This window comes from Stegostoma tigrinum, chromosome 36, assembly GCF_030684315.1.
Source record: "Stegostoma tigrinum isolate sSteTig4 chromosome 36, sSteTig4.hap1, whole genome shotgun sequence".
Classification (NCBI taxonomy): domain Eukaryota; kingdom Metazoa; phylum Chordata; class Chondrichthyes; order Orectolobiformes; family Stegostomatidae; genus Stegostoma; species Stegostoma tigrinum.
In genome coordinates this window covers 14607924-14635250 of record NC_081389.1, presented here as the reverse complement: position 1 = coordinate 14635250, position 27327 = coordinate 14607924, and the positions used below count along the sequence as shown (strand labels likewise).

The following is a 27327-nucleotide window of genomic DNA, read 5'->3' as shown; positions in this document are numbered from 1 at the left end:
ACAACAGATAGGGGAATTTGAATTCAAAAAATGAAATCTGGAATTAATTTGTCTAACAAATGCCATGAATCCATTGCCAATTGTCAGGGGAAGAAAAAAAGTCTGGATCATTAATGTCCTTTAAGGAAGGAAACTGTCATCCTTACCTGATCTGGCGTACATGTGACTCCAGGCCCATAGCAATGTGGTTGACTCTTAACTGCCCTCTGGGCAATAAATGCTGCCCATATCCTGTTCATTCAAAAAAACTAAATCAAGTAAAAGATCACATTTCCAGTCAAAATTGTGCAAAATATTTATTTTTCTCACACATAATTTAATGAAACTGATGAGATTTTCTTGTCAAACGTACACAATACAGTCATACAAAAGAAGCACGATTATATGTATATTTAAAGATATATATAAAACACCATTACAGCACTGATGCATCATGAGGGACAAACGCATATCTCTCTTATCCTGGCTTAAAAAAAATCTTTTTCTGCTGAAAATATTTATAAAGACTCCTTGCAAAAGCCAGGATAGGAAGATTGGGAATGACTGTGATAGGTCTCAAGTCTGTGGGGGTGGACTCCTTTGGAATTTTTCTTAAGCATCCCTCTAGGACTCAGCTTGTGTAAATCTGAGTTCCAATCACACGCATAATTTCCTTCTGGATTTTGGGATCCTGAGTGTTGATGTTGGCATCACCAACTTGCCCATCTTCATACCTGCAAGGGACAATATTGTGAGTATCAGAGCTATTCTCTCAAAAAAGTCTCGAAAAAATTTTCTGATGAAGGGTCTAGGCCCAAAACGTCAGCTTTTTTGCTCCTAAGATGGTGCTTGGCCTGCTGTGTTCATCCAGCTCCACATTTTGTTATCTTGGATTCTCCAGCATCTGCAGTTCCTACTATCTCTAGCTTTGTTTAGGACCATGTTTGACATGGACTGGTTGAACTGAAGGGTCTGTTTCTTTGCTGCATGAATCTATGACTCTATAACACTGCCAAGATGTTTAAGGACCAAACATACAGCAACAGACCAACATTAGCCATAGGCCAGAATAGATAATGTATGGATAAATTCACAACAGTGCAGATGCTAAGAACCAGAAACAAATGCAGAGAAAGCAGGAGAAACTCAGCAGGTCTGGAAACAACTATGGAGAGAGAAGCACTGTTAACATTTGGAGCCCAGTGTGACTCTTCATCAGAAAAATTAGAACAGTTCTGAAGAGGAATCATTTTGGACTCAAAAATGTTAACTGTATTTCTCTCTCTCCACAGATGCGGCCAAACCTGCTGAGTTTCTCCAGCATTGTCTGTGTTTAGTTTAGGTAATGTGTGGGGCAGGTCCATTCCCTGAAGGCCCTTTGTTATTTCATGGTGTCATATATTCATGTTGATTGTGTATTGAAGGTGCCACATCACTTAGCACTGTGCTCCGATCAGTGGATCAGATCAGGGTTAGAAGAAGAAGCTATCTTTATCAGAAAACCTGGAGAGGGTTAGGCTTGTATCCATTTGCATTTAGAAGAATGAATGTTCTACCTCACTGAAAGGTAGAACACCCTGAAGTGACTAGACAAGATGCTGACAGGATGTGTTACTTTATGAGAGGGTCTGGAACTAGGAATCACAATTTTAAAATGAGGTGTCTCCCAAATAGGGGATGGATATAAAATGTTTCTCTCAAAAGGTTAGGAGTTTGTGGAATTCTCTTCCCTGGAAAGCGGTGGAGGTAGGTCATTAAGTACTTTCAAGACCAGGTTAGACAGATTCTTAACTAATAGGGGAGCCAAAGTGTGTTGGGATTGACAGAAAACTAGAGTTGGAGCCATAATCAAATCAACCATGACCTTATTGAATAGTACAGTAGGCTTGAAGAGCTGAGTGTCCTATTTTCATTCCAAATTCCCTTGTTCTTATGATCTAACAACATCTTAAACTAATTGAGAGGAGTCAGTTAGCCCATTTGGTTGGCAAACTGGTTTACAAGGCAGAGTGATACTTCTGAAGAGGGGTCTAGGCCCGAAACATCAGCTTTCCTGCTCCTCTGATGCTGCTTGGCCTGCTGTGTTCATCCAGCTGTACACCTTGTTGTCTGTGATACTAACATAATGGGTTCAATTCCAGCATTAACTGAGGTTACCATGAGGCATTCGCCTCTTGAACCTCTTCCCCCCTCCCCCCACATAAGGTGTGATGACCCTCAGGTTAAACCTCCACCAACCACTGAGTTAGAAAGTGGATACAAAATTGGCTTGTACATAGAAGACAGAGGGTGTCTGTGATCATTAGTGTTCCGCAGTAATATATTATATATTTATATATATATATTTATATATGTAAATTGTAGGGAAAGGTAGGTTGTCTGATTAGCAAGTTTGCAGATGACACGAAAATTGGTGGAGTCACAGTCACAAAGTTATAGAATTATACAGCATGGAAACAGACCCTTCGGTCCAACTCATCCATGCCAGCCAGATATGCTAATCTAATGCAGTCCCATTTGCCAGTGTTTGGCCCCTGTCCCTCTAAACTCTTCCTATTCAGAAACCCATCCAGTTGCCTTTTAAATGTTGTAATTGTGCCCAACTCCACCACTTCATCTGGCAGCCCATTTAATACACATACCACCCTCTGTGTGAAAAAGTTGCCCCTCAAGTCCTTTTTAATCTTCCCCTCTCACCTTAAACTTATACCCCCTAGTTTTGGACTCCCCCACCTTGGGAAAAAAGATCTTGACTATTCACGCGCTCTATGTCCCCCAATGACTTTCTAAACTTCTGTACGGTCACCCACTCACCCGCCAACGCTCCAGGGAAAAAAGTCTCAGCCTATTCAGCTTCTCCCTATAAGTCAAACTCTGAATTCACGGCAACATCTTTGTAAATCTTCTCTGCGCCCTCTCAAGTTTAACAGCTTCCTTTTAATAGAGGGGTGACCAGAATTCTACACGGTATTCTAAAAGTGGCCTCATCAATGTCCTGTAGAGCCATAACATGGAATTCCAACTCCTATACTCAACGTTCTGACCAATGAAGGTAAACTTGCCAAATACCTTCTTCACCATCCTGCTTACCTGCAACTTTACTTTCAAGAAATTGTGCACCTGCAGTCTCTTTGTTCAGCAACACTCTAGTGACGAATGTTGCCAATGACGACAGTGGGATATAGGTGGGTTTGAAAATAGGCAGACAAATGGCAGATAGTGTTTAACCCAGAGAAGTGTGAGGTTATGCATTTAGGAGATCAAATGCAAGAGAAAGGTATGTGATACATGGTAGGACCCTTAGGAGCAGAAAGATCTTGGAATTCAAGTACGTAGCACCCTGAAAGTGACAGCACAAGTAGATTAGGTCGTAAAGAAAGCATGTGGCATGCTTGCCTTCATCAGTTGGGGCATTGAGTATTAATGTTGACAGGTCATGTTGGAGCTCTATAAAACTTTAGATAGGCCACATTTGGAGTGCTGCACGCAGTTCTGGTTGCCACATTATTGGAAGCATGTGAAGGCTTTGCAGAGGGAGCATAAAAAGTATGCCAGGATGTTGCCTGGATTGGAGGATATTAACCATTGGGAGATTTTGAGCAAACTTGGATTATTTTCGCTCGATCGTCAGAGGCTGAGGGTTGGGGTGGTTGAGGGGGCTGGAGAAGAATATAAAATTATAAGAGGAATAGACAGGGTGGATAGTCAGAGTCTTTTGCCCAGGATGGAAATGTCAAGTACTAGGGGGTATAGGTTTAAAGCGGGATGGGGAAAGTTTAATGCAGATGTGTGAGGCAAGTTTGCGACACAAGGGTGGTAGGAGTCTGGAACACATTGCCGGGGAGGTTGTAGAATTAGATATGGTAGCAATATTTAAGAGGCATTTAATTAGATATGTGAACAGGCAGGAAGTAGGGGGATGTAAAGGCAGGTGGGATTAGTTCTGCATTGCATCATGGTTGACATAGAGATGGTGAGCTGAAGACACTTTGCATGCGCTGTACTGTTCCATGTTCATTGAACACGAACTTATACTATAATAATATAGCTAAAATAACAGCATTTGTTGGATCATTTGGGATTTTATGACACATCTACAACTTCCATGGTCATAGTCAGACCCATCCCACAAATACCAGACTATTTAGAACCTATTTGTCAACTTGCAACTCCAACTCATAATCTCAAAATTGCTCATCCAGAACAGTAATGATGCTGCATCCATTAGGTGTGTGGATATGCCAAAGATATTGAGTCAGGTTAGTTTAGTTGGCAGTGGAGAAGAGTGATATTATATTAGACACCATCAGGTATACATACTCATCCACAGTTACCGGATCCACATTCAACACTAGACCTCAGGAGCTGAGGGGACACTGGACCAGTTGACATGACACCCAGTCATTAGTCAGAATCCAAAGCCTGAGATCAGATCAAACACAACAACATGATCACGAATATGTCGTGGACCCTACTCACACAAAAAAGAAGCGAGTGCAGACATGATCAGACACAGGGCAGACCCAGATGTTCCCATGTTTCTGGAGATCTTTTGAAGTTATAACTAAGAAAGAAGGAAAGAAAACATTACCAAGGATCCTGTTAAAAAGGAAGAATGTTCTCAGTCTCATTGACAATTTTTTTCAGTGCAAGCTCTTTGGCAATTTCAACTGATATTCAAGATAGTAGATGTTGCTGGAAAGGACAAATTGATGACCGTTTTTCAGGTAGATAGGCTTCTAATGATTAACAGTATGAATGAAATATTAATGTTCAGCACTGCTTGTACTGCCTCAGATACTGAAGCAGACCATGTCCACATGCAACAACGCCTGGACAGCATTCAGATTTGTACTGATACAAGGCAAATTAAATTCATCATATACATGTGTCAAGCAATGACCATCTCCAACAAGAGATTCTGACCAGCTTTCCATGACATTTAATTGCATTGTTGTAACTGAATTCTCCACTATAAATTTCCTAGGAGCTACCAATGACCAGAAACTGACCTGGACTAGACACATAAATACTCTGCTTACTCAGGCCAGTCACAGTCAGTTAATTCTGCCATGTGTGACTCATCTCACGACCACCTAAAAACATTTCCCCATCTACTTGGCTCAAGTCACGAGTGCAATGCAATACTCCCAGCTAACCCACACTCAGGTAGTTTGACACCACAAACCAGGCCATCTGATTGACACCCCATTGGCTACCTTCGGAATTTGCTCCCTCCACAACAGTGGCAACAGCATGTACCATTTATAAGATACACTTCGGCAAGGTTCTTTAATCAAAACCTTCCCAACCATTAGCAGCTAGGACAAGGATAGCTGATGCATGGGAACACTGCTACTTGTTCTTCTTTAAGACACACACCATTTGACTTAGAACTGTATGGCTGTTCCTTCAATTGTCGCTAGGGCAAGAACTCCCACAGCAGCACTGTGAATCGACTACAGCACTGTGATTACAGTGGTTCAAGGTGGTGACTCACTACCACCTTCTCGTTATTTAATATAGGTAACAAATATTGGACTTATCAACCACATTCACATTGCACGAATAAATAAAACAAAAACTTTACGCAGAGTTGTTTTTTTTAAAGTGCGTGGTGTCACAGCTGTCAAAGTGACACCCTTTGATGAATTTCCTGGAAAGGCATAAACAATTCAGTCACTAAATTGATGATCACATTCTGTTTGTGAATCAGTTTAGTTTTTTTTACTAACGCTTAGCATGAGCTGAAAGGTTGCAACCACTCATTTTCTATATTGTACGGCAAACTTTTTATGATCTGGCACCCATGGGACCAGGAGTGTGCCGGTTAATCAAATATTCTGAATAATCAAGGAGGTACCAAAGTAAAGCTTATGACCAAGCAAAGCTTTGAGACATCAACATCCTTCAAAAAATCTCCATAAAAACACCCTAAAATCGATGTGAAAACACAGAGCAAGTAATAGAGATGTAATGCAGAGCGTATACACATCATTGTTATGCTTTAGTCACAGCATTAAATACATGAACATCACAGTAGATCGCATATTTGAGTTATATGCTTCGTACTGGTCTACCAAGAGCACTGGCTGCTTAAAGTGCTGGCTAAAATGCTGCACTAACTTTCTCATCTGTCACTGCTGTCCCTCACTGAAGCATTGATACTCAGCAATAAATTTCAAAATCATCATCATCATAAGTTCTGAACTACCCATCGCCTCCAGCCTGACATCCCAGTTTGTCTCTTTCACTCATCACTAGAGCTCCAAGGTGCGCGACCTTCTCCTATTAGTGAACCTTTCACAGCTCTGCACATGCAACTTCCCTTAGTAAAAATCCTGGGCCTTCTTGCATCTTCTTGTAAAGCTTCTTCAAAAACAAAACTGCCTCTTCCACCTTCTGACCTTCAGTCACTTCCCTCGTATCAGTGATAACTCCTGAAGGATGTACATCCTCCTCACAGTTCCCACCCTGATGTGAAGCTCTATGAGATACATTGCTGGACTATAGGCCTTATATACATCCATTTTTTTGGCCTTCAATAGCTTTGTGTGAACTATAACTATTTGCTCCTGATCCCTCAATCACATCCTCATCAGAAATCTGGAACTTACCATAAGGGGAACTCTTATTTAACTTAACAACAAATTGCAAGTTGATTCACAAAAGACAACACCAAGCCAACCATTTGATTAACACATATTAGAGTTCCAGATTTTTTTTAACTTTGTACCCAATTCAACCTAGTCAAAAATGATGAGGTCATTTATTAGTAGCTCATTCTAACAACTAACTCGAGGAAATGGTGACAAATGTCAATTGATGTGCAATGGAAGCATAGTAAGATAGAATATGCGAGCAGGAGTGGGCCATTTTGCCTTTTGAGCTTGCAGTGCCATTCAATATGATCATGCAACTCAGTCCCCCATTCCCATTCTCACCCTTTGATACCTTTAGCAATGCTTTGCCTCAACTGCACTCTGTGGCAGAGAATTCCATAAGCTCATCACTCTTTGGCTGAAGACATTTCTCCTCATCTTTGTTCGAAATGGCCTACCCGGAAGCCTTAGACTGTGACCCCTTGCTCTGGACTTCTGGAACATCCTTAGTGCATTTACCTTTCTCTAGAACCTAAGTTAATGTTCTGGGGCCATAAGTTCAAATCTCATAGTGGAGGAGAGAAAGCAGATTGGGATCAAAGAGGCATTCTGTAAAGAAGACCGGCAGCCAGCATAAAGGGAATCCTAAAACCTACTATACACATATCAATCGTTAAAGAGTTTTAAAACAGAATAGAGGCCAAGAAGCGAATTTACAGGTGGAAGAATGAGACATAGTTCATCTCTTAAATGAATAGTTTGCAGGTGTCTTCAACAAGGAATTAGGTGCTACCCAGAGGACTCAAAATCAATACAGAAGTTTTGAATAGGCAGTTAGTATGTAAAGATGACAAAGTGCCAGAAGAAGATTAGCTACGTGCAACAACAAAGGGAGCGAAAGTGGAAAGTTGGAGAGGCACAGGCCAGAATCTTTCCGTCTTCCTTAGTCTTTGGGGAGGTGCCAGAGCTTTGGAGAATGCCCTTGTTTAAAAAAAGATCAGCCCAAGTGTTACACACATGTCAGTGTAACTTTAGAGATAGTAGGAACTTGCAGACGCTGGAGAATCTGAGATAACAAGGTGTAGAGCTGGATGAAAACAACAGGCCAAGCAGCAGCAGAGGAGCAGGAAAGCTGACATTTCGGGGAGTCTAGGCCCAAAACATCAGCTTCCCTGCTCCTCTGATGCTACTTGGCTTGCTGTGTTCATCCAGCTCTACACCTTGTTATTTCAGCGTAACTTCAGTGACAGGAAAGCTTCTATAAACTTTGGAATAGTATTTGTAGTCATATGGAAAAAGGTGGATTAATTAGGATGGGTCAACATGGAATTCTGACGGGGAAATTACATTCAACTAACCTGCTAAGGAAGGGTTTATTAGGGTAATGTGATGTACAACTGTTCTGGTGACAGAGTAGAACACACCGACTTCCACCCCTTCTCTTTTCCTCACTTTTTCCATCTATCCTGCACACTATGGGAAATTTAGCATGACCAGTCAAACTAATCTGCACATCGTTGAGGTTGGTTGGCTCGCCGAGCAGGTTAGTTGCTTTGCAGACATTTTGTGACCATGCTTAGTAACATCCTCAGTGCAGCTTCCGATGAAGGCCACACTGAGGATATTGCCCAGCACGGTAACGAAACGTCGGCAAAACAACAAACCAGCTCAGCGAGCCAACCAACCTCAACACCCACAACCCGAGCTACAGGTCTACTCAAAAACCTTAGTAGTCTGCACATCCTTGGACTGTAAGAGGAAGACAAAGGAGACACAAAGTAAAACCACTCAGACACAGGGAGAATGTGCAAATTCCATGCAGACAGTCACCCGAGGCTGCACTTGAACCAGGGTCCCTGGTGTACCGAGGCACCATGCCAATCTAGCCAATGAGCCACCATGCTGCCTATTTCTTTTACCTCATGTCTGAGCCTCTTGTATTTGATCCTTCCACTAGCCAGAATACTAGCTACTCAATCTGTGCCCCTCTTAATTTTGAGCACCTGCATCAAATCTCCTTCAATCTTCACTTCTCTGAAGAAAAGCAGCCCCAGCTTCTCCAATCTCTCCACATAACTGAAGTGCCTAATCCCTGGAAGCATTCTTGTGAATCTTTTCTGCACTCTAATACAAATTGCCATGGTCAGAACTGGTCACAATACTCTAGTTGAAGCTGAACCAGTGTTTTATACTAGTACAACACAGCTTTTGCTCTCTCTGCCTCTGTTAATGAAGCCTTGGAAGTTGCATATTAGGAAGGAAAGATGATTCCTACCTTCGCAAAGTGCTATACAGTTTAGGTTTCGACTCTGTAGGAATCTGGACTGAATTGGTCTCGTCTGTAGGAGGAAAGTATAAATATTAGTCAAATGGAAGGGGATGGAAGGCGTGGAATGCCCTGCCTGCCAATGTAGTGAACTCAGCCCCATTAGGGGCATTTAAACAGTCCTTGGATAAGCAGATGGATGATGATGGGATAGTGTGGGGGGAGGGGCTTAGATTAGTTCACAGGTCGGCGCGACATCGAGGGCTGAAGGGCCTGTTCCGTGCTGTATTGTTCTATGTTCTAAGTGGAAACAGAAGTAATAGCTGAACTGTATGCAGGGAAGATTTTCAATATTTTTATTTCATCATTATTGTTCTTATTGAGGGAAGAATGAATGGACTAATTTTATTTATTACACTTCCCCTTGCCCTTGTACTAAGTGGAGGATAGTTATGAGTCAACAACATTGCTGTAGGTCTGGAGTCACTTGTAGGTCAGACCAGGTAAGGATGGCAGTTTCCTACCATAAAGAACACTAATGAACCAAGTGGGTTATTAGTTTCATGGTCACCATTATTACAGCTAGAGATTTATTAATTTAATGGAACTTCAGTAGCTGCCATAGTGGGATTTGAACCCATGTCCCCAGAATATGAATCTGGATTTTAACAAGGCCACTGCACCAGTATCTCACCCTTTAAAAGACAGTGGGTTTTTTTGCTATCTCAATACTGCAGGAATATTGCTTTATCCTTCAATCTCTCCACTACTTACATTGTTATGTTTCTACTTAATTGACAATGTGGGAGAGTGAAATGACAAGCTGCTCTAATGAGATGATCTTGCACTCAGGATAGCTGTAGAGTTGTGACTGGATGTTACCTACTCCTATTCTGAAGCTGGGTCATTTCCTGAAAGAGGTGAAACAAACCATGAAGATCTGTCCGAGGTATGTAAGGGGCCGGAAACAGTGGAAAATTCAACTCTGTTGGAGGCCAGGAGAAAGGGAAAGCCGTGTAACTTTGGTCAATCTGTTACTCACCTCACTACACTTCAAACACATACACTTTGGGGACAAAGTGTAGACTGGAAGGCCAGCACAAGAAACTTAACATAACTAACTTTGCTTTAAAAAGTAATGAGTTATTAAAGTTAACCTTAAGTCTTGACCTTAAGGCTTTGAGATACGGTGTTTTTCAGAACTCAAAGATGGACTCTGAGGGACATCAGCAGACAGTGTGCCCAGCCAAGGGATGCACAGGGAGTAAGCCATGCCAGCTAAAGTATTGCTGTATTGAACAGGCTACCCAGGTGCCTACAGTTCCTGGTCTGCTCAGTCCTGCTGCAGGGGAAAGCCTCCAACTACAAACTACATAAGCCATTGTGGCTGTTGAATGCAGACTTCAAGTTTTCAAGAACTGCACCTCAGAAGAAGGACCCTCAAGTGAACAACAGGTCTGCAACAACAACAGACTGCTCTTGCTTTTATTGTAATCCATTCCTACTTTTCTCTCCGTATCTGTATTTTGGTTAACAACTGTTACCTTTTTTTATTTTGTAACTTTCAGCAACAGTTGTCATAGACTGACATTTGATCTTGTTCCAGACTATAGCTAGTTATTTTTAAATTGGAACATTCGGGGAAAAAAAGCTAGAGGATGCTACAGCAACAATACAAGGTCCCAGATCATTGACCACTCTGTGCCTGGTGTAGTCATGACAGTGAGATACTCAATAGATCTCAGACCCGAAAACTTTAAACTTGTAGCTGACGCTATTGCCTGAGGCAACAGAACAGTGGTCTTGTAGATGCAAAACAAATATCCAGCTAATCATTAGATCTATGTTCCAGATTCTAGACTACAGAATTAGATGACGTTATCCTGCTTAGATCCCAAGCCCACTTCCCATGACTTCTACTCAATCACCCAACTGGGCAAGAAGCCTGGCATATGTTGGTTTATGGACTTAGTTTACACTTAGTTACAGAGCTTTGCAGTCAGGGCCCATTCTTGCAGAGACCAAGAAATTGGGTACTAATACCTGGGGAATTGTGTTCATCCGGTTGTAGCGCAGTACCAGTTCATCTTTTGATGGCATGCGATGCTGTCCTTTGCCCATTCCTAGAAAGTAAGCATTTGTTTATTGCCTTTTATTCCAGAAAAAAAAGGTTATCAATCTCAGCAAACTGATAAAGGAAATAGTAGCAAAATGCAGTGGCTTACAGGCTCTGATTAGATAAGGTTTGTATACAGATGCTTAAAGCACTCCTACCCGGTTCCTTTCTTAATGCAGCCTTTGAAAGAGATGCACCAAGTTTGCTTCTGGGCAGGGCTCATGAATGGAATACTGTTGCTCAGAACGTTCACTTCAAAGTCTCTTTGTACATGTTGGTTTTGAATCTATTAATCTACATGAATACACAAATTCACCAGCAGCTGATCTGTTTTTAATTTGAGAGGTAACGTAAAGACAAGAGGACCTCGAATAATAAGGTAATTATTTAAACTCTAAACCCTTCATTGAATTAAAACACGTTTGCTCCACAGCACAAACTCTATTCTCTTGCCTTTGATAAAGAGCCCGCGACTGTATTATCTAATTGGGTTAGGGTGCATTAATAGCAGTAATATACTGTCTATTTCTGAAGAGAGAAATACATGTTAGAGAAGCTTTTTTCTCATTTTACACTCATCAAGACAAATGTAAGAATGAAAATGTTCAAGTGATTATAACAATTAATATTGGAGGAAAAAATGGAGCTGTATGGTCAGCAAATCAACGAAAGATGGAACAAGGTGTTGCAATGGTGAAACCAAAGAGGAATTATAGGCTCCCAAGGTCCTGCTCAATTTAGAAACAAAGGCCAAGATTTGAATATATTTTTGTCGACTACCACACTAAATTTCCAATTCATTTGAGACCTAATTTCCATATGTCAGTTGCTAATGTTGCTCAGCAACATGATGTGTCATCAGATGGATACCTCACCAAATGGAATGCAGGTCAGGCAAGATCTGGATTCGATTACCAGTCTGCACTGAGGTGGCTGGTCCTATGCATAGTGACAGTGGTGACACTACAGTTTATCTACAGCTTGGCCAGCCTTAGAAAGGAGAGTGGATGTTCGGTCATTGTTCCCGTTCCTAATCAGCAGACGTTTCTGTGAAAAATTAGACTGGAGCCAGTGATCAAAGCCTCGCTAAAGTCCTATACAGCCTCAACATAATGTTCCAACTCCTATACACAAAGCTCTGAGCAATGAAATATTGCTCCTCTAGTGGGTATATCCACATGCTGCATAAGAAAACTTTCTTGGACGCACTTAACAAATTTCTAAATAAAAACCGAAAGAACTGCGGAGGCTGGGGCTCAGAAGTTCTGAGGAAGGGTCACTGGACCCGAAACGTTAACTCTGTTTTCTCCTCCACAGATGCTGCCAGATCTGCTGAGCTTTTCCAGCAACTTTGTTTTTGCTCTGAACAAATTTCTCCTCAGCCCCGCTGAAGGCTATGACAGAAGCTATTGTTGAAACTTCCACTGCTTTTACATCACCAAAATATTGAATTATATTCATAATGGGATGTCTATTTCTGAAAAATGTTCTAAGACTAGAAAGTACTGTAAAACTAATGCACAAACACCAACAATCCATTCCTCAGTATTTGTAGGATAAATAAATCGATTTATATTGAATAATTTAGTATTTTCATTGAAACAACAAGTGGAGAAATGCCATGTAAATGTATCAAGCTGCCATTTGCTCATGCAGTCACTTATATACATGATTTTATGTTAGCTTATTTGGTCGAGTGATCTTTGTCATTCAAATCATAAGGGATAGGTGCAGGAGTAGGCCAGTTTGCCAACTGAGCCTGCTCCAGCATTCAAGAAGATCATGGCTGATGGGATGTGGCCATAGCTCAAATTGCCTGCCTGTCCCCATAATACCCTTGACTCCCTTGCCAGTCAAAACATTGAACTCAGCCTTAAATGTATTCAATGACCCAGACATCGCTGCTCCCTGGAGAAGAGAATTCCACTGACTAACAACCCCCTAAGAGAAGAAATAACTTCTCATCTCCGTCTTCTGAGCCACAAAGTCCCAGAGGCATACTGCACAGAAACTGACTTTTTGGCCCAATTAGTCAACACTGACCATATTCCCAACCTAAACTAGTCCCACATGTCTGCGTTTTGTCCATATGCCTGTAAATTTTTCCTATTCATGTACTTATCCAAATGTCTTTTAAACTTTGTAACTGTACCTTTGCATCCATCACTTTCTCTGGCAGTTCATTCCATACACTAACCCGCTCTCTGTGTAAAAATGTTGCCCCTCATATTCTTTTTTTTTAATTTTTATCCTCTCACCCTAAGAAATATGCCCTCTAGTTTTCAACTCCCCCACCCTAGGGAAAAGACCTTTGCTATTCACCTTATTAATGCTCCTCACGATTTTATAAACTTCTCCAAGGTGACCCCTCAACCTCCTATACGCCAGTGAAAAAGTCCCAGCCTGTCCTGCCTCTCTGTATAGCACAAATTCTCCATTCCCGGCAACATCCTGGTAAAACTTTTCTGAACCCTCTCCATTTTAATAATATCCTTCCTATAACTGGGATACCAAAACTGCACACAGTTCTCCAGCAGAGGCCTCACTAAAGTCCTGTACAACCTCAACATAATGTTCCAACTCCTATAGAACATAGAACATTACAGCACAGTACAGGGCCTTCGGCTCTCGATGTTGTGCCGACCTGTCATACCGAACTCAAGCCCATCTAACCTACACTATTCCGTGTACGGCCATAGGCTTGTCCAATGATGACTTAAATGTACCTAAAGTTGGCGAATCTACTACCGTTGCAGGCAAAACTCTGAGCAATGAAATAATGCTCCTCTAGTAGGTACATCCACATACTGCATAAGAACATTTTCTTGTACTCACTTAACAAATTCCTCCCCATCCAGGCCCTTTAGACTATGCTGGTCCCTGTCTATGTTTGGAAAGTTAAAGTCCTCTATCATTACAACCCTATTTTTCTAACAGATGTCTGAGATCTCCTTACAAATTTGCTTCTCAATTTCCCACTGATTATTGCAGGGGTGACAGTGTGGGGGTCCTATAATACAATCCCAACAAGGTGATAATCCCTTTCTTACCTTTAAGTTTCACCCATATAACTTCACTGAATGTTCTGCCAGGAATATCCTCCCTAAGTACAGCTGTAGTTTTCTCCCTCAGCACAAGCACCACTCCACTAGGATGGGACGGTGGCATGGTGGCTCAGCGGTTAGCACTGCAGTCTCAAAGTGCCAGGGACCCAGGTTTGATTCCAAACTTGAGCAACTGTCTGTGTGGAGTTTACACATTCCACCCATGTCTGTGTGGGTTTCCGTCATGTGCTCCAGTTTCCTCCCACAGTCCAAAGATACTGGCCGGGTGGATTGGCCATGCTAAATTGCCCGTAGTGTTTCAGGAGATGGGTCTGGGTGGGATGCTGCAAGGGTCAGTGTGGGCTTTTCGAGCAGAAGGGCCTGTTTCCACACTGTAGGGATTCTATAATTCCTCATCCTCTCTTGCCTCCCTTTCTATCTTTCCTATAGCATCTATAGAACATTACACTGCCAGTCCTGTCTCTCCCTGAACCATCTGAATGGGAGACATCTTATTTTGGCATGATTCCACCTGGCCGTTCAATCATGAGAGGTCAAACATCAGTCAAGCCCTCTCAGAAACTTATATGTTTCAGTAAGATCACCTCTCATTCTTCCAAACTCCATAGAGCTTAGGTCCAAACTGCTCATCTTTTCCTCAAATGCCAAAATACTCATTCCAAGAATCAGCCATTGAGACTTCACCAAACTGCTTTAAATGTAGTTGCCTCTTCCTTAAATAAGGGCAGCAAAAGTTTGTGCAGTATTTCTTTATTTCCCACAGGATGAGGGTGTCACCACCTAGGCCGGCATCTATTGCCTATCCCTAATTGCCCAGAGGGCAGTTAAGAGGCAACCACATAGCCATGGGTCTGGAGTCACATGTAGGCCAGGCCAGGTAAGATGACAAATTCCTTTCCTAAAGGGCATTAGTGAACCAGAGGGTTTTTTTCAAACAATCAACAATGGTTTTGTGATCATCATTAAACTCTTACCTCCAGGTTTTTCATTGAATTCAAATCTACCATCTGCCATGGCAAATATTTTGACAGAATGTAACTTGGGTCTGTGGATTAATATCTAGCAATGATACCACCAGGCCATTGTTGGCCGCTTATTGGGAAAACCTATCTGGTTCACTAACGTCCTCAGGGAAGGAAACTGCTATCCTTTCCTGGTCCAGGCTACATGTGACTCCAGACCCAAAGCAATGTGGTTGATTCTTAATTGCCCTCTGGGCAATTAGGGATGGACAATAAATACTGGCCTAGTATGAATCTCATGAAATGAACAGGTGAAAAAAATCTCTCCTTTGGTACGGTGTCAAGCTAATGTATTAATCTGAAATGGAATCCACTCCGAACCTTAACAGTATTCATGTCCTCAGGAATAGTGAAGGTAGCATTTTGTTCATATTAATTATCGCCTATTGCAATAAACCCGCATTAATTTCTGCAGTGGAGTGAATTGAAATAATTGACCATTCGTAAAACGAGAGGAAGAACTCTACTTCAGATATAACGGCGGACGAAACTTGATCTCGAGCAACTGAAGGGAGGTCCAGAGAAGAGTCACTCACCTGAGTATCCAAAAGAAATGCTGGAGATTGGGCTCAGATAGATTCCTTTGCCATAGGCTGCACCGTGCAGCTTGTAAGAGACAGCAGTGTGATCGTTACGACTATAGGTGAGCAAATACTTGGACTGTAATCAAAGGCTTAAGTATATCATAACATTTGCTTGGACAGTGAGCTGCATGGAATACAAAGAGTATACCTTGTACTCTAAAGCATATGGAACTTTGACCAAAAAGAAAGTGCTCAGGAGGGAAAACTGTTCAAAATAATTAAACCCTATTTTTTAAATTAGGCAAATTTCCACTATTCCCTACTATGGCTTCCCTTTTGTTTTTATAATCTTTCTACGAATGTTTAGAGGAAAGATTGAGAGCATAGTTATTTTCACCAGTAGTTGGAATATGAACACTGGAGTCTCAAGGCTCATTATCCTCCCCTAACTCTTCCCGATTTCTGGTGTGCCATTAGGCCCACAGCCTCGGACCAGCACTCTGTGTGTGAAGATCTGTTCCTATTCCCTTTCAGCTCACCACAGCCTTTCTGTCATCCTTCAAGACCTCATTCCTTGACAAGTCAGTTGGTCACCTCCATCAAGGCTTTTTCCAACTCCTGTTCCACACATTTAATCCCCGATATCAGTTTTTCTTGAGTGAGTGTTGAGTGACAAGGGAAGGGCCATCAAGCAGGTGATACAGTCATCTCATCGTGGCAGCTTCCTTCCTGACAGCTGGTTTCAATGTGATATTACAGCAAGCTTAAGAACTGGGCTATTTCATCTCTCTCCTGATTACAGTCTAGAACTCAGAGGAGAGAGGAGGTGCCTGTAGAAGTAGTTAGACTGAAATTGGGAGGAAGCATCCAAAGGACAGCAGCATTAATCAAAGACTGTGCTTGTGATCAACAGCCCTGCTAGCTGGAGCACACACCATCGTACATACATGTTCAAAATCACATCATTCTGAAAACCTATATAGGTGCAGGAAGAAAAGGGGTGGGAAGAATGTACACATGACATTTTTGAATCTAATAGCCTCTTAACAATAGGTAAGAGTGTCAGTTAGCTCAGTGGACTTGATGGCTGGCTAGGAATGTAGAGTGATGTCAACAGTGTAACTTCAATTCCCAAATGTGGTTACCATGAATCTCCAAATTTCTCACTTTTGCCCCTTGCCTGTGGTGTGGTGACCCTCAGGTTAAACTCAACACCACTCATTTCTCTCTACTGAGAGAGTAGCTTCTGGGACTATGGTGGCTTTAAACATTAAGGAGCACAATGTACGACAATATATTTTAAATAATTGTTGCCTTAAAATGTCAACTGGTTGGTACCAGTTGCCCAACAAATTGAAACCTGCTACTGCTTGTCCTTAGCTTGAGTCTGTAACCGTGCAACTTGCTTGACTAGGGAGGTGGTGCTCTCTTGGAGGCAGCCCACCCCCTCAGTTACACTCAGTGTGCAGCAAAACAGATACTACGGAAGTTAGAAGTCTGCAATAGAAACATTCTCCAGTGTCGCTGGAGTCGATGGTACAAACATTTGAAATTATGCACGCACAGTTGGCTCCAAGGTGCCATTTTGAATCCATTGGAAGCACATACCCCATTATTCAAAAACCAATATGTTAAATAGAATGGCAATCTGGCACCAGAGTAAATATCAAGTTGACATTTGGCTGCCTAGATTCATCTCAGATTAGGTTACACACAGGTGTTCTTCTAAGGGATGTTTTTAGCTGAAACATGGCTACTGTCTGGGTTTAATAACATAAACAGTATGAAGAGGTCTTGAGGAGTCCAGTGATGAGGGAAAGGCTTCAGTGAGCCAAAAGGAAATGGGAACAGAACTTCACACACAGTGTGTTGTTCAAGACTGTGGGCTTGATGGCGTGCTAGAAATCGGGAAGAGTTAGAAGAGGATAGCAAGCCTTGAGACTCCAGATTGTAACATCCAGGTGGGAGCTCATATTCCAACTACTAGCGAGATTAACTATGCTCTCAATCTTTCCTCTAAACTATCATAGAAAAATGAGCTGGGGAAGATCTCTTGGAAGTTAGTTGAAGGCACCAAGAACACATATAATCCAATTGTCTCTCTGCAATAACTAACATCCAATAATAGTGCTGTACACATTCTGACAGAGCCAGACAGGGTCAACTGGGAAAGATTGCAGTGACAACAACATCAGACATCAGGCCAGTGCACTGGCTAATTACACCCTACAGTTAGCCATTTGCTGTCAATTTAACATAATCATTTTCGAGGTTTATAGACTATTCAGCCTGTCACGTGTGTATCCTTTCTCTGAAAGCCACCATAGCCACTCTCTTTCACCAAACCATTTCAGTTTTTAAATTTATTTTTCAGACATCTATCTTTTTTTGTGTATAAAAACTATAATGGATCATACATCAGCTGTTTCTGCATGTACATCCCATCCCCTAAATGCTCTCTTCAATAAAAATAAAACTCCCCTGACCGACTGATCTCACCCTTTCATTCTTTTGGTTATTTTAAAATACATCATCGTTTATTAAGTTAACCCTAACCTTAACCCTATTGCAGGAAATAAACTAACTTGTCAATACTCTGGATAATTTTAAACATATCATATATGCACTTCCCTTTCCTTCCCCCATATTCTCTTTTGTAATGAGAGCCTGGTTTTACCTACTTGAATCTCCTCTACAATCTCTCTATCCTTTAGAATGGAGATTAACAAAAACTAACTTCAATGCTCTAACTGAAAGAATGTAGTTGAGATAGTAAGAATAGAACTAATGTTCTTTTATCCCATTCACAAGGAAACACTTACTTGCAATTTTGTATAAGAAGCATTGACGAGGCCATTTCTCAGAATAGAATGCCAGTTCTCAATGTGTGATCCACTGTTAAAATATAAAAGAGAGAAACAATGTTTACCACAAATTCCTAACACAGTAAAGCCATTCAATCTTCAACACTTACCAGTTGTTAACATTAATTTGGGATGTCTCTCTACCTTGAAGGAAGCAGATGCACAGCTATCTCTAGGACAGCCATCCTGATGGGCGGCATATCAGAAGGATTTTTAAGAGCAAACTGGTCTTGCGTTTGAGTCAGCAGGTTACGGTTCAAGCCCCACTCTAGGCTTTGTGCGCACAACCTGAAGTTTGCACCCTAATGGAACAGAGCTGTATTGGTAGATCTGACATAGATTGGTTGCCATGTTCCTGTCACCCTATTCATGTGGATCTGATATATCACATGAAGAGGAGGAAATTTGATGCATGTTCTGTCCAATACTCATGCTGCAAACATTGTCCACCACTAAAACAAATTACATTAAGGTATAGCATTGACTTAGTGCATTTGGCCCTTTGTGGGGGATTATGTTTCACATGAGCCTCCTCTAACTTTATTCATTCAACTTTACCAATACATCAATCTATTCCTTCACTTCAATACATCTTATACTTCATCTATTCCATATCACAGTGTCTTTGACACACTGACTGCTGTATTAATCTGGGGAACTGTTCGGAACTGATGATATTATAAGAACTTGGGCGGGGACAAAGGCAGAATAGTTTATGTAGGAGTAAGATCTATATCCTTGGTCTCCTCATATTCTTAGAGAAAATGTCTATCTTACGAATGTAACTTGTTGCTTGGTGCTCCTTGTTTAAGATATAAGGGCTACTCTTGTTAAGGCTCACTGGTAGATTTCCTCTATCAGTGTAAATTAAGCAGGACTTTAGATCCAGAGAAGCAAAGAGAGTGGCGGCAGCAAATTATCTCAACCACAAGCTGGTAGCTGTTGGCACTGCAGCACAACCAGCTGTAATAAATCAAAAATGGATGATTATTCCTCACATTATAGGGAGTCAGTAGGTTACAGGTTTAAGCCCTGCTCTAGGCTTTGAGCACACAACCTAGGGTCAACACACTTGTGGAAGAGAGCTGTATTTACCTTTTCATTTCATAGAATCCCCTATAGTATGGAATTGGCCCAAGAAGTCCACACTGACCCACAGAGCTTCCCATCCAGACCCATCCCCTTATAACCCACCTAATCTACACATTCCTGAACACTACAGGTAATTTAGCACAGCCACTCCACCTAACATGCACATCTTTTGACAGTGGGAGGAAACCAGAGCACCCAAAGGAAACCCACACAGACATGGGGAGAATGTGCAAACTACACACAAACAGTCACCCGAGGGTAGAATCGAACCCGGGTCCCTGGTGCTGTGAGGCAGCAGTACTAACCACTGAGCGGCTGTGCCACCGTGCCATCCTTAACTCACATAACAAAGCGGCTGTGTTTTGAAAGTGATTCACTGATTGTGAAATAAAAGAAGTTGCTGGGATTGTGATTGCAGTGTTTGTTCGGCTGTGACAAATCACTATACAACATGATGCAGGGTTGCATTTGTGAGGGCGTGAATGTGTATGGTTTTTGTCTCTGGAAACTGGTATTAGAGGCTAACAGCCTCGTTCTTTTCTTTTGCAGCGACTGAGACTGCAACTTATAAAAGCCCTTGTGGTCACCTCATCCAGCTAACAGTAATCTCTCGCCTTACCGGCAGTCAATCATATTGCCACTTATGGATACTCAACTGAAGTGCATGAAGCTAGACGAGTGTCATTTTCTCCCTACCAAACACTGTAAAGTAATTATTCATTTTCAACATTTCAGTACGAATCTCTTCCTGTACATATGACATTATCATGTAACACAAACCATTTGGGCTGTTATGCCTGTGTTTGCTCTGTGGAAGGGCTGTCCAATTAGACCGAAAGGGCTTTGCTTTTCTTCTGCTTTTTGTGTTTGAAGACTTGTGTTTTAAGACTGGATCTGTTTCAGACCAATGGGGTCTGGATCACAACATTTGTATCATATCAAAGGGTAACAGCAAGGGAATTTGGCAATATAACTTCAGCAAGACATCTTAGTAGTGTTGGTAAAGGACAAATCTTTATTCAAAGCTTTTATTTTTATTTTATATTCTCATTTGCAAACTCAGCAAGGTACTGGAACTCACTGGAAAGCGAAGGTGCTGCCATAGAGCTTTTTGGCAGTGCGAAAACGTGCTTCCTTAGCTGGGGGGCTGCTCAACAGGAGAAACTGGTGCGAGGTGTGCATGAATTTCAACTGCTGTGAAGAGAAAGACATGGCAGGTTCACAAAGTCACAACATGGTAGACAACCTTAGCTCAGCTCCCAACCCCTGCTCTGCCACTCTGTGACACTGACTGATGAGGTGTCACACACAAGGAGCTCTGTGACAGGCGAAAGAGTCCAACAGTTCCATACCCCTGCAGCCTGCCCTGAAGGTACTATCTTACACATGCTAGCATGGGTCTCTCCACCAACTCTATCAACTTAATGACCACCCGGAACGGAAATACTCAGAGAGAGGGAAATGTACTGGGAGGAGCATTTACACTCAAGCATCTTCCTCTGGAGAAAACTGCATAGCAGCTGAGAGCAAAAATTCTTGTTGATTCTTCTCTCTCCAGCCCAACCTATTTTGCTAGCTCATTCCATTCCCTGGAGTCAATTTGGGGCTTCCTATCCTGCACTGCTTTGCACTAGTAGGTCACATCTGGGCCAGAAACTCTAGGTTCAAGTCCCACCTCAGGATTTGATGGTGAGTTACAATGTGGTTTAATCCATTGACTACCAAGCTATAAATTTATCTGAGTATGCCTATGGCAGATAGTAAGAGCTGAAGAGTTTCTTCATTCATGGTGTCCATGGTAAGCAGGTTGAAAGACTCCTAGCACAGGCGCCTGCTATGTGCTAGTGTGATCCCTGTGCTGAGGGTCTGCCATAAAAAACATGATCAATCAGGCAAGACGAAGAGTTTTTAAAATGTGAGGATCATTCATTCACAACTAAACATCCACGTAATCAGTATATATGTTTTCTTCCACTCCTTATTTTCTGGATGTGAAACCCCAAAATTTCATATCAGATGCCAACTTTGCTAAATAATTGGCCATAATGTGATACTCTCAATGCAGTCTGAGGTATCGCTCGTAGCTAATTCCCCACTTAAACTCCATCACAACATCCCTCCTTGTAACTTCAAGCAAGACAAAACAGACAAAATGTCATTAAGTTTAATTCCGTCATTGGTACAGATTGAGGCCTCTGCCTCTTTGTGGTACTGGGAGCAAGGGATTGAGGGTAATGTTGTAGTCAAGCAGCCTCACAATAGGAGGTCACTCCTGAAATCTTTCTAAGCCACTTCAGCATGTGGTCAGCGTGAAGGTGGCATAAGGATGACCATCAATCCTAGTTAAATGAGGAAATTACAACAGCTTTTGATTCATGGACTGCAAGCTCTGGGGAATTCTTCTGATGTGGACTACCACCTGGTGACTGTTAACTTTCCTTCTGACTGGTTCATCAGCAACAGGTATACCAGAGATTGAATCAATGGCTAATACATGCCATCCCATAAAATAAAATCTTATTTTTTCAGGTTTACTGCTGCAAATGACATTTAACCTTGGCAGCAATACCTGCCTACTTTATCCTACATTGTCCATGACACTTGAGATGAGAACAATCTTAAAGATCCAATTGTCACCCTGATGACATGCCTCAATCACATAGTTTAGCCTTAGGTTCGATCAAGCAAAAAACTGAGCTGTATGCTGAATTGTAATGCATACCAACCAAAAGGCTACACTGTTTTTCATCTTACTGGGATATTACCCACCCAGTTTCGCAGAGAAGACAAAAGAAATGAAGACTAATCTCAATGGCATTTGAGGAGTTGTCTTGCTTTGAAAAAAATTATTTGCTTCACTCCTGGCTCTTGACAGAATCATGGTGTCGCCATTCATCTATCTGGATGGATAAGGAGGTGAGGCTTGAATGTAGCCTCTGCATCTCACCTTCTGATTGGGAGTGAGTAGAAGGGAGATGTGGCTATCATATTCAGGGAGACAACAGCATAGTGGCAATATCATGGTCTTGTAGCCCAGGAGCCCAGGCAAATGTTCTCTGAAATGAAAACAGAAAAGTAACAGAGGAACTCAGCAGATCTGGCAGCACCTGCGCAGATGGAACAGAGTTATTGCTTTCCATCCAATAGGATTTCTTTGGAATGGAACCAGTCATTGCAGACTCAAAAGGCTAATTCTGTATTTTCTCTCCATTGATACGGCAAGGCCTGCTGAGTTTCTCCATTTTTTATTTTAGATTTCCAGCAAACATACTGCTGTCCTTTCATTTTAAAGCTCTGGGAACACAGGTTCAAACCCCAGCATGGAAGCAGATGGAATTCAAATTCAAGTAGTATAATTTGGAATCAAAAGCTAACCTCAGTAATGAGGATCATGAAACTGTCAGCATTTGATGCCAAAAATGCATCGGATTCATCAATGTTCTTTAGGCAAGGAACTCTCCTTCTCACACCTGGTCTGGCCTCCAATTACTTCAGATGCACCACAAATGTGACTGGCTCTCAATTGCCCTCTGAAATGGCTGAGCAAACCTCTCAGTTCATGAGCAATTGGGGATGTGCAATAATTGCTGACCTTGCCAGCAACATCTACACCTCATGAAAAAAAAACATTAAAATAGAAATCAATTCCTTTACATCTGCCACCACCTCAAGTGGTTTTCTTTCTCATTGGTAATGTCAAGGTATGCTCATAAAGCCCAGCCAATCCCCACACCAGCTGCAAGAATTCCATAACATTTCCCAAGATTCTTTTTTAAGGAGATGTTGGATAGAGTTATAGAGTCATACAGCACAGAAACAGATGCTTTGGTCCACAAGCAGTCCATGCCAACCATAATTTCAAACTAAACTAGTCCCACCTGCCTGCACTTGGCCCATATCCTTCCAGACATTGCTTATTCAAGGGCTTATCTCATGTTGTAATTGTACCCACATCCACCACTTCTTCAGGAAGTTCATTCCACAAATGATTCACTTTGTGTGTAAAAAAACTTGCCTCTCATGTCCTTTGTAAATCTTTCTCCTTTCATCTTAAAAATATGGCCCCCATCTTGAAATCCCCCACCCTATGGAAAAGACACTCACCATTCATTTTATCAATGCCCCTCATGATTTTAACAGCCCCAGAAGGCCACCTCTCAACCTCCTATGCTCCAGTGAAAAAAAATACCCAGACTACCTAGCCTCTCCTTATAGCCCAAACCCTTGATTGTAACAAAGTGGAATACGTCGTTTGATACAACAGATTGTTGTATGCCCAGAGATGCAGATTTTTCTTATTCAGCACCCACTGAGTCACCAAAGCTATTTGTGTACTGACTCCTAATGCCCCCGTTAAAATCTCAAAACAGGCCACCGGGAATATGTGAGTTAGCCCAATGATACGCACCATTGGAAATATGCGTGAATCACACTGGTGAACAGCAAATGATGTTCTCTAGCATAAAACTGAAGCAGAGAGGGAAATCTAGTCTGGTGTGTCTTGAGAATTACAATAAATGGTTATCACAACTGAGGCCATTCCAGTCTTTGCCTGACTCTTTACTCAGAGACTGAATAGCAATCCAGAAGTCAAGATAATATCCTGGGGACATGGACTTGGATCACATCTTGGCGGATAGTGAAATTAGAATGCAATGGAAATCGAGAATACAGTAAAACAAGAGCCAAATGGTGACGATGTAACCACTGTTGTTTGTCATAAAAACACATTGCGTTCATGAACACCCTGTAAGGAATGAAATCTGCTGTCCTTAAATGACCTGGCCTATATGGGCCTACATATTTCCAATGTGCAGCCAATGGGATTCAGAACTGAAATAACTTTGGTGACTCGGTGCTTGTTGAGTTTATAAAAACCCCACTGTGATGGGGTTGACTGTAACTGTATTCTGGGTAATTAGGGATGAGCAAGAAATGCTGCTCTAGTTAGCGACATCCTCATCCTGTGAACGAATAATCAAAAAAATTGGGATTGATAAATGCTTGATGGAAGAGGGACACCTTGCAGTTGGCAGCTGCTGGAGTACCCATCACAAAATTTCACCTGTCACTTCTCACCAGGGAAGTACACCCTGTCCTACCTCCCAATTCTCTCCACCCATTCTATCCACTTAGCAACAATTAAAGAGCAAGCTGTCAAAATAGGGCTGAAATCTTTAATGTCAGCAAATGCACGCACTTTGTCCAATGATCATACAATCAGGCACACAAACACCAATACCTACCTGATGAAGTACAAGCAATCAGAAATCACAGGGTGAATAGGTTGTGGTTGTTTTTCCCTGGAATGTCAGAGGCTGAGGGGTGACCTTACAAGGGTTTATAAAATCACAAGGTGAATAGCCAAGGTCTTTTTCTCCCCAGCATAGGTGAGTCCAAAGCTACAGGGCATCGGTTTAAGGTGAGAAGGAAAGATTTAAAAGGGACAACATTATCACATAGAGGGTGGTGCCTGTAGGGGATGGACTGTCAGAGGAAGTGGTGGAGGTGGGTACAATTACAATATTTAAAAAGCATGTGGATGGCTATGTGAATAGGAAGGGTTGAGAGGGTTATGGGCCAAATGCTGGCAAATGGGACTGGATCAGTTTAGTTTATACAGTTGGCATGGACAAATTGGGCTGACAAGTCTGTTTCTGTGCTGTACAATTCGATGGCTATATTAACTGTCTCTCTCTTCACTGAAGTTGCCTGACCACTGCACAGTACTTCCACTGGTTTTGCGTTATTCCGAATTGGCAGTATTTGCAGCATTTTGTTTCAGCCCAGAATATAACATCCCCTTTAAATGATGCTGCTTTACGAACAGAAAGATACATTTTGCCCACATATTGTAACGGAATGAAACCACTTACTCTGCTGAGTGGTAGTTTCACAATGTGAGACCTGTTGCTGGAGATAATCCTAGAAAACAAACACAGAACATTGCATTACTAAATTTCCATTTAGTTTTCCACCCCACCCCCTGAAAATTCCTCCCTCATCCATCCCAAAAAAACAAGGATTATTGACTTGTTGTCAGAAATGATCTGCTGAAAACTGTGTTACCGTTGGGAAGTGTAGGATTACACATGTTTACTGATAATTATCTCCCCTATAATTGGTCTCAATCCTTTATTGAAATAAATTATACTTATATAGAGCCATTCTTGGTTTCATGATGCTCCAAGGTGCCTGAATAGCCAAATTTGGAAATGTCGATGCTGTTGGCCAATTCATTTCTCAACTTAAGGCGTCTTTTGTTGAATGTTGCACCCATTGAGGGACACATAAAGCAGCCAAAATGGCAATGGGGAGGGGTGAAGACCAAACCAAGTTGTGAGATGATGTGATGTTTCAAGGTTTGTTCAGTTCTGCTTCTAAACACTCTGCAGGAGCTTTGCACATAAACTGTCAAAATTAAAGAAGCCAACGAGGAGAAACTCTGAGGAGTCATTGCGCTACATAAGACCAAATTCAAACCTTTTATGGTAGGCCGGGAGAGGCACAACCATTGATGTCTGATGGTGGATTGTTTGTTCTTTGGACTAGAGGCCTGTGGCCAGATGTGTTCCATAGAGATCAGTACTGGGTGTACTTTTGTTTGTCATTTGTATAGATGATTTAAATCAGAGTATAGGAAGCACGGTTAGCAAGTCTGTGGATGACACCAAAATTGATGGTATCACGGACAGTGAAGAAGTTTACCTCACAATACAAAGAGATTTTGATCAATTGAATCAATGGGCTGAGGAGTAGCAGATGGAGTTTAATTTTGGGAAATGTGAGGTATTGCATTTTGGGAAAACAACAAAGGGCAGGGCTTACACAACTAATGGTAGGGCCTTGTAGAACAGACAGACCTAGGGGCTCAGGTAGATATTTCTTTGAAATTTGCATGACAAGTAGGCAGCGTGATTAAGAATGCATTTAGCATACTTGCCTCAGTTGCTCAGACCTTTCAGTTGGGACATCTTGTTGAGGTTATACAGGACATTGGTAAGAACCCTTTTGGAATACTATGTGTGGTTCTGGTCACCCTGGATGTTACTGTGTGGAAGAGGATTCAGAATAGATTTACCACAATGTTGCCAGGAATGAAGGGTTTGAGTTACAAAAATAGGTTAGTTAGGCTGGGTCTTTTTTCACAGGAGCACAGGAGGTTGAGGGGTCACCTTATGGAAGTTAATGAAATCATGAGGCATAGATAAGGTGAATATCAAAGGTCTTTTCCCTAAGGTGGGGGAGTTCAAAAGTAGGGAACATAGTTTTAAGGTGAGAAGAAAATGACTTAAAAAAGACGGGAAGGGCAACTTTTTTACACAGTAAGTGGTTAGTGAGTTGATGGAACTGGCAGAGGATGAAATGGATGCGGGTACAGTTGCAATAGCTAAAAGACATTTGGATAAGTACATAAATAGGAAACGTTCAGAGGTAAATGGGCCAAATGCAGGTAGGTGGAGCTAGTTTAGTTTGGGAATATGGCCAGCATGAACTAATTGGACTGAAGGATCTATTTCCATGCTGTATAACTCTGTGACAGCCTCATGAAATGTCACACACTGCAGCAGACTGTCATCCTCCCATGATGGAGTATGAAGACTAATTGTCCTATCTGACGTACAAAAGGAGATTGGTATTTGTGGGGAAACACTGGTCAGAGGACTGGGGGCCCACATTGTCCAAGTTTCCTTTTTAAGCGGCTCAGTTTCCCTGAGACCAGTCCCTAGCCACTAGCTCTCTGACCTCCATTACTGGCACCAACTCAAACGACACTTTGATTATTAAAATTCTCAA

General features: G+C 41.8%; 1 protein-coding gene across 8 annotated transcripts in view; it reads right to left on the bottom strand.

The window, feature by feature from the left end:
- Positions 1-270: 270 nt before the first annotated feature.
- LOC125446846 (protein mono-ADP-ribosyltransferase PARP6) overlaps positions 271-27327 on the bottom strand; it is a 130066-nt gene continuing 103009 nt past the window's right edge. For 3 of the 8 annotated variants that reach the window (XM_048520749.1, XM_048520755.1, XM_048520753.1), the window contains 8 exons: positions 25407-25455; positions 20612-20724; positions 18397-18469; positions 15587-15656; positions 10888-10970; positions 8857-8920; positions 4459-4543; positions 271-713 (listed from right to left, as the gene is read on the bottom strand). In XM_048520749.1, the coding sequence (XP_048376706.1) occupies positions 611-713; positions 4459-4543; positions 8857-8920; positions 10888-10970; positions 15587-15656; positions 18397-18469; positions 20612-20724; positions 25407-25455 (640 nt within the window). In that variant the 3' untranslated portion in view covers positions 271-610. Of the gene's footprint in view, positions 714-4458; positions 4544-8856; positions 8921-10887; positions 10971-10994; positions 15688-18396; positions 18470-20611; positions 20725-25406; positions 25456-27327 lie in introns of those variants that run through there. The other 5 variants (XM_048520750.1, XM_048520751.1, XM_048520752.1 and 2 more) reach the window with 5 other exon arrangements.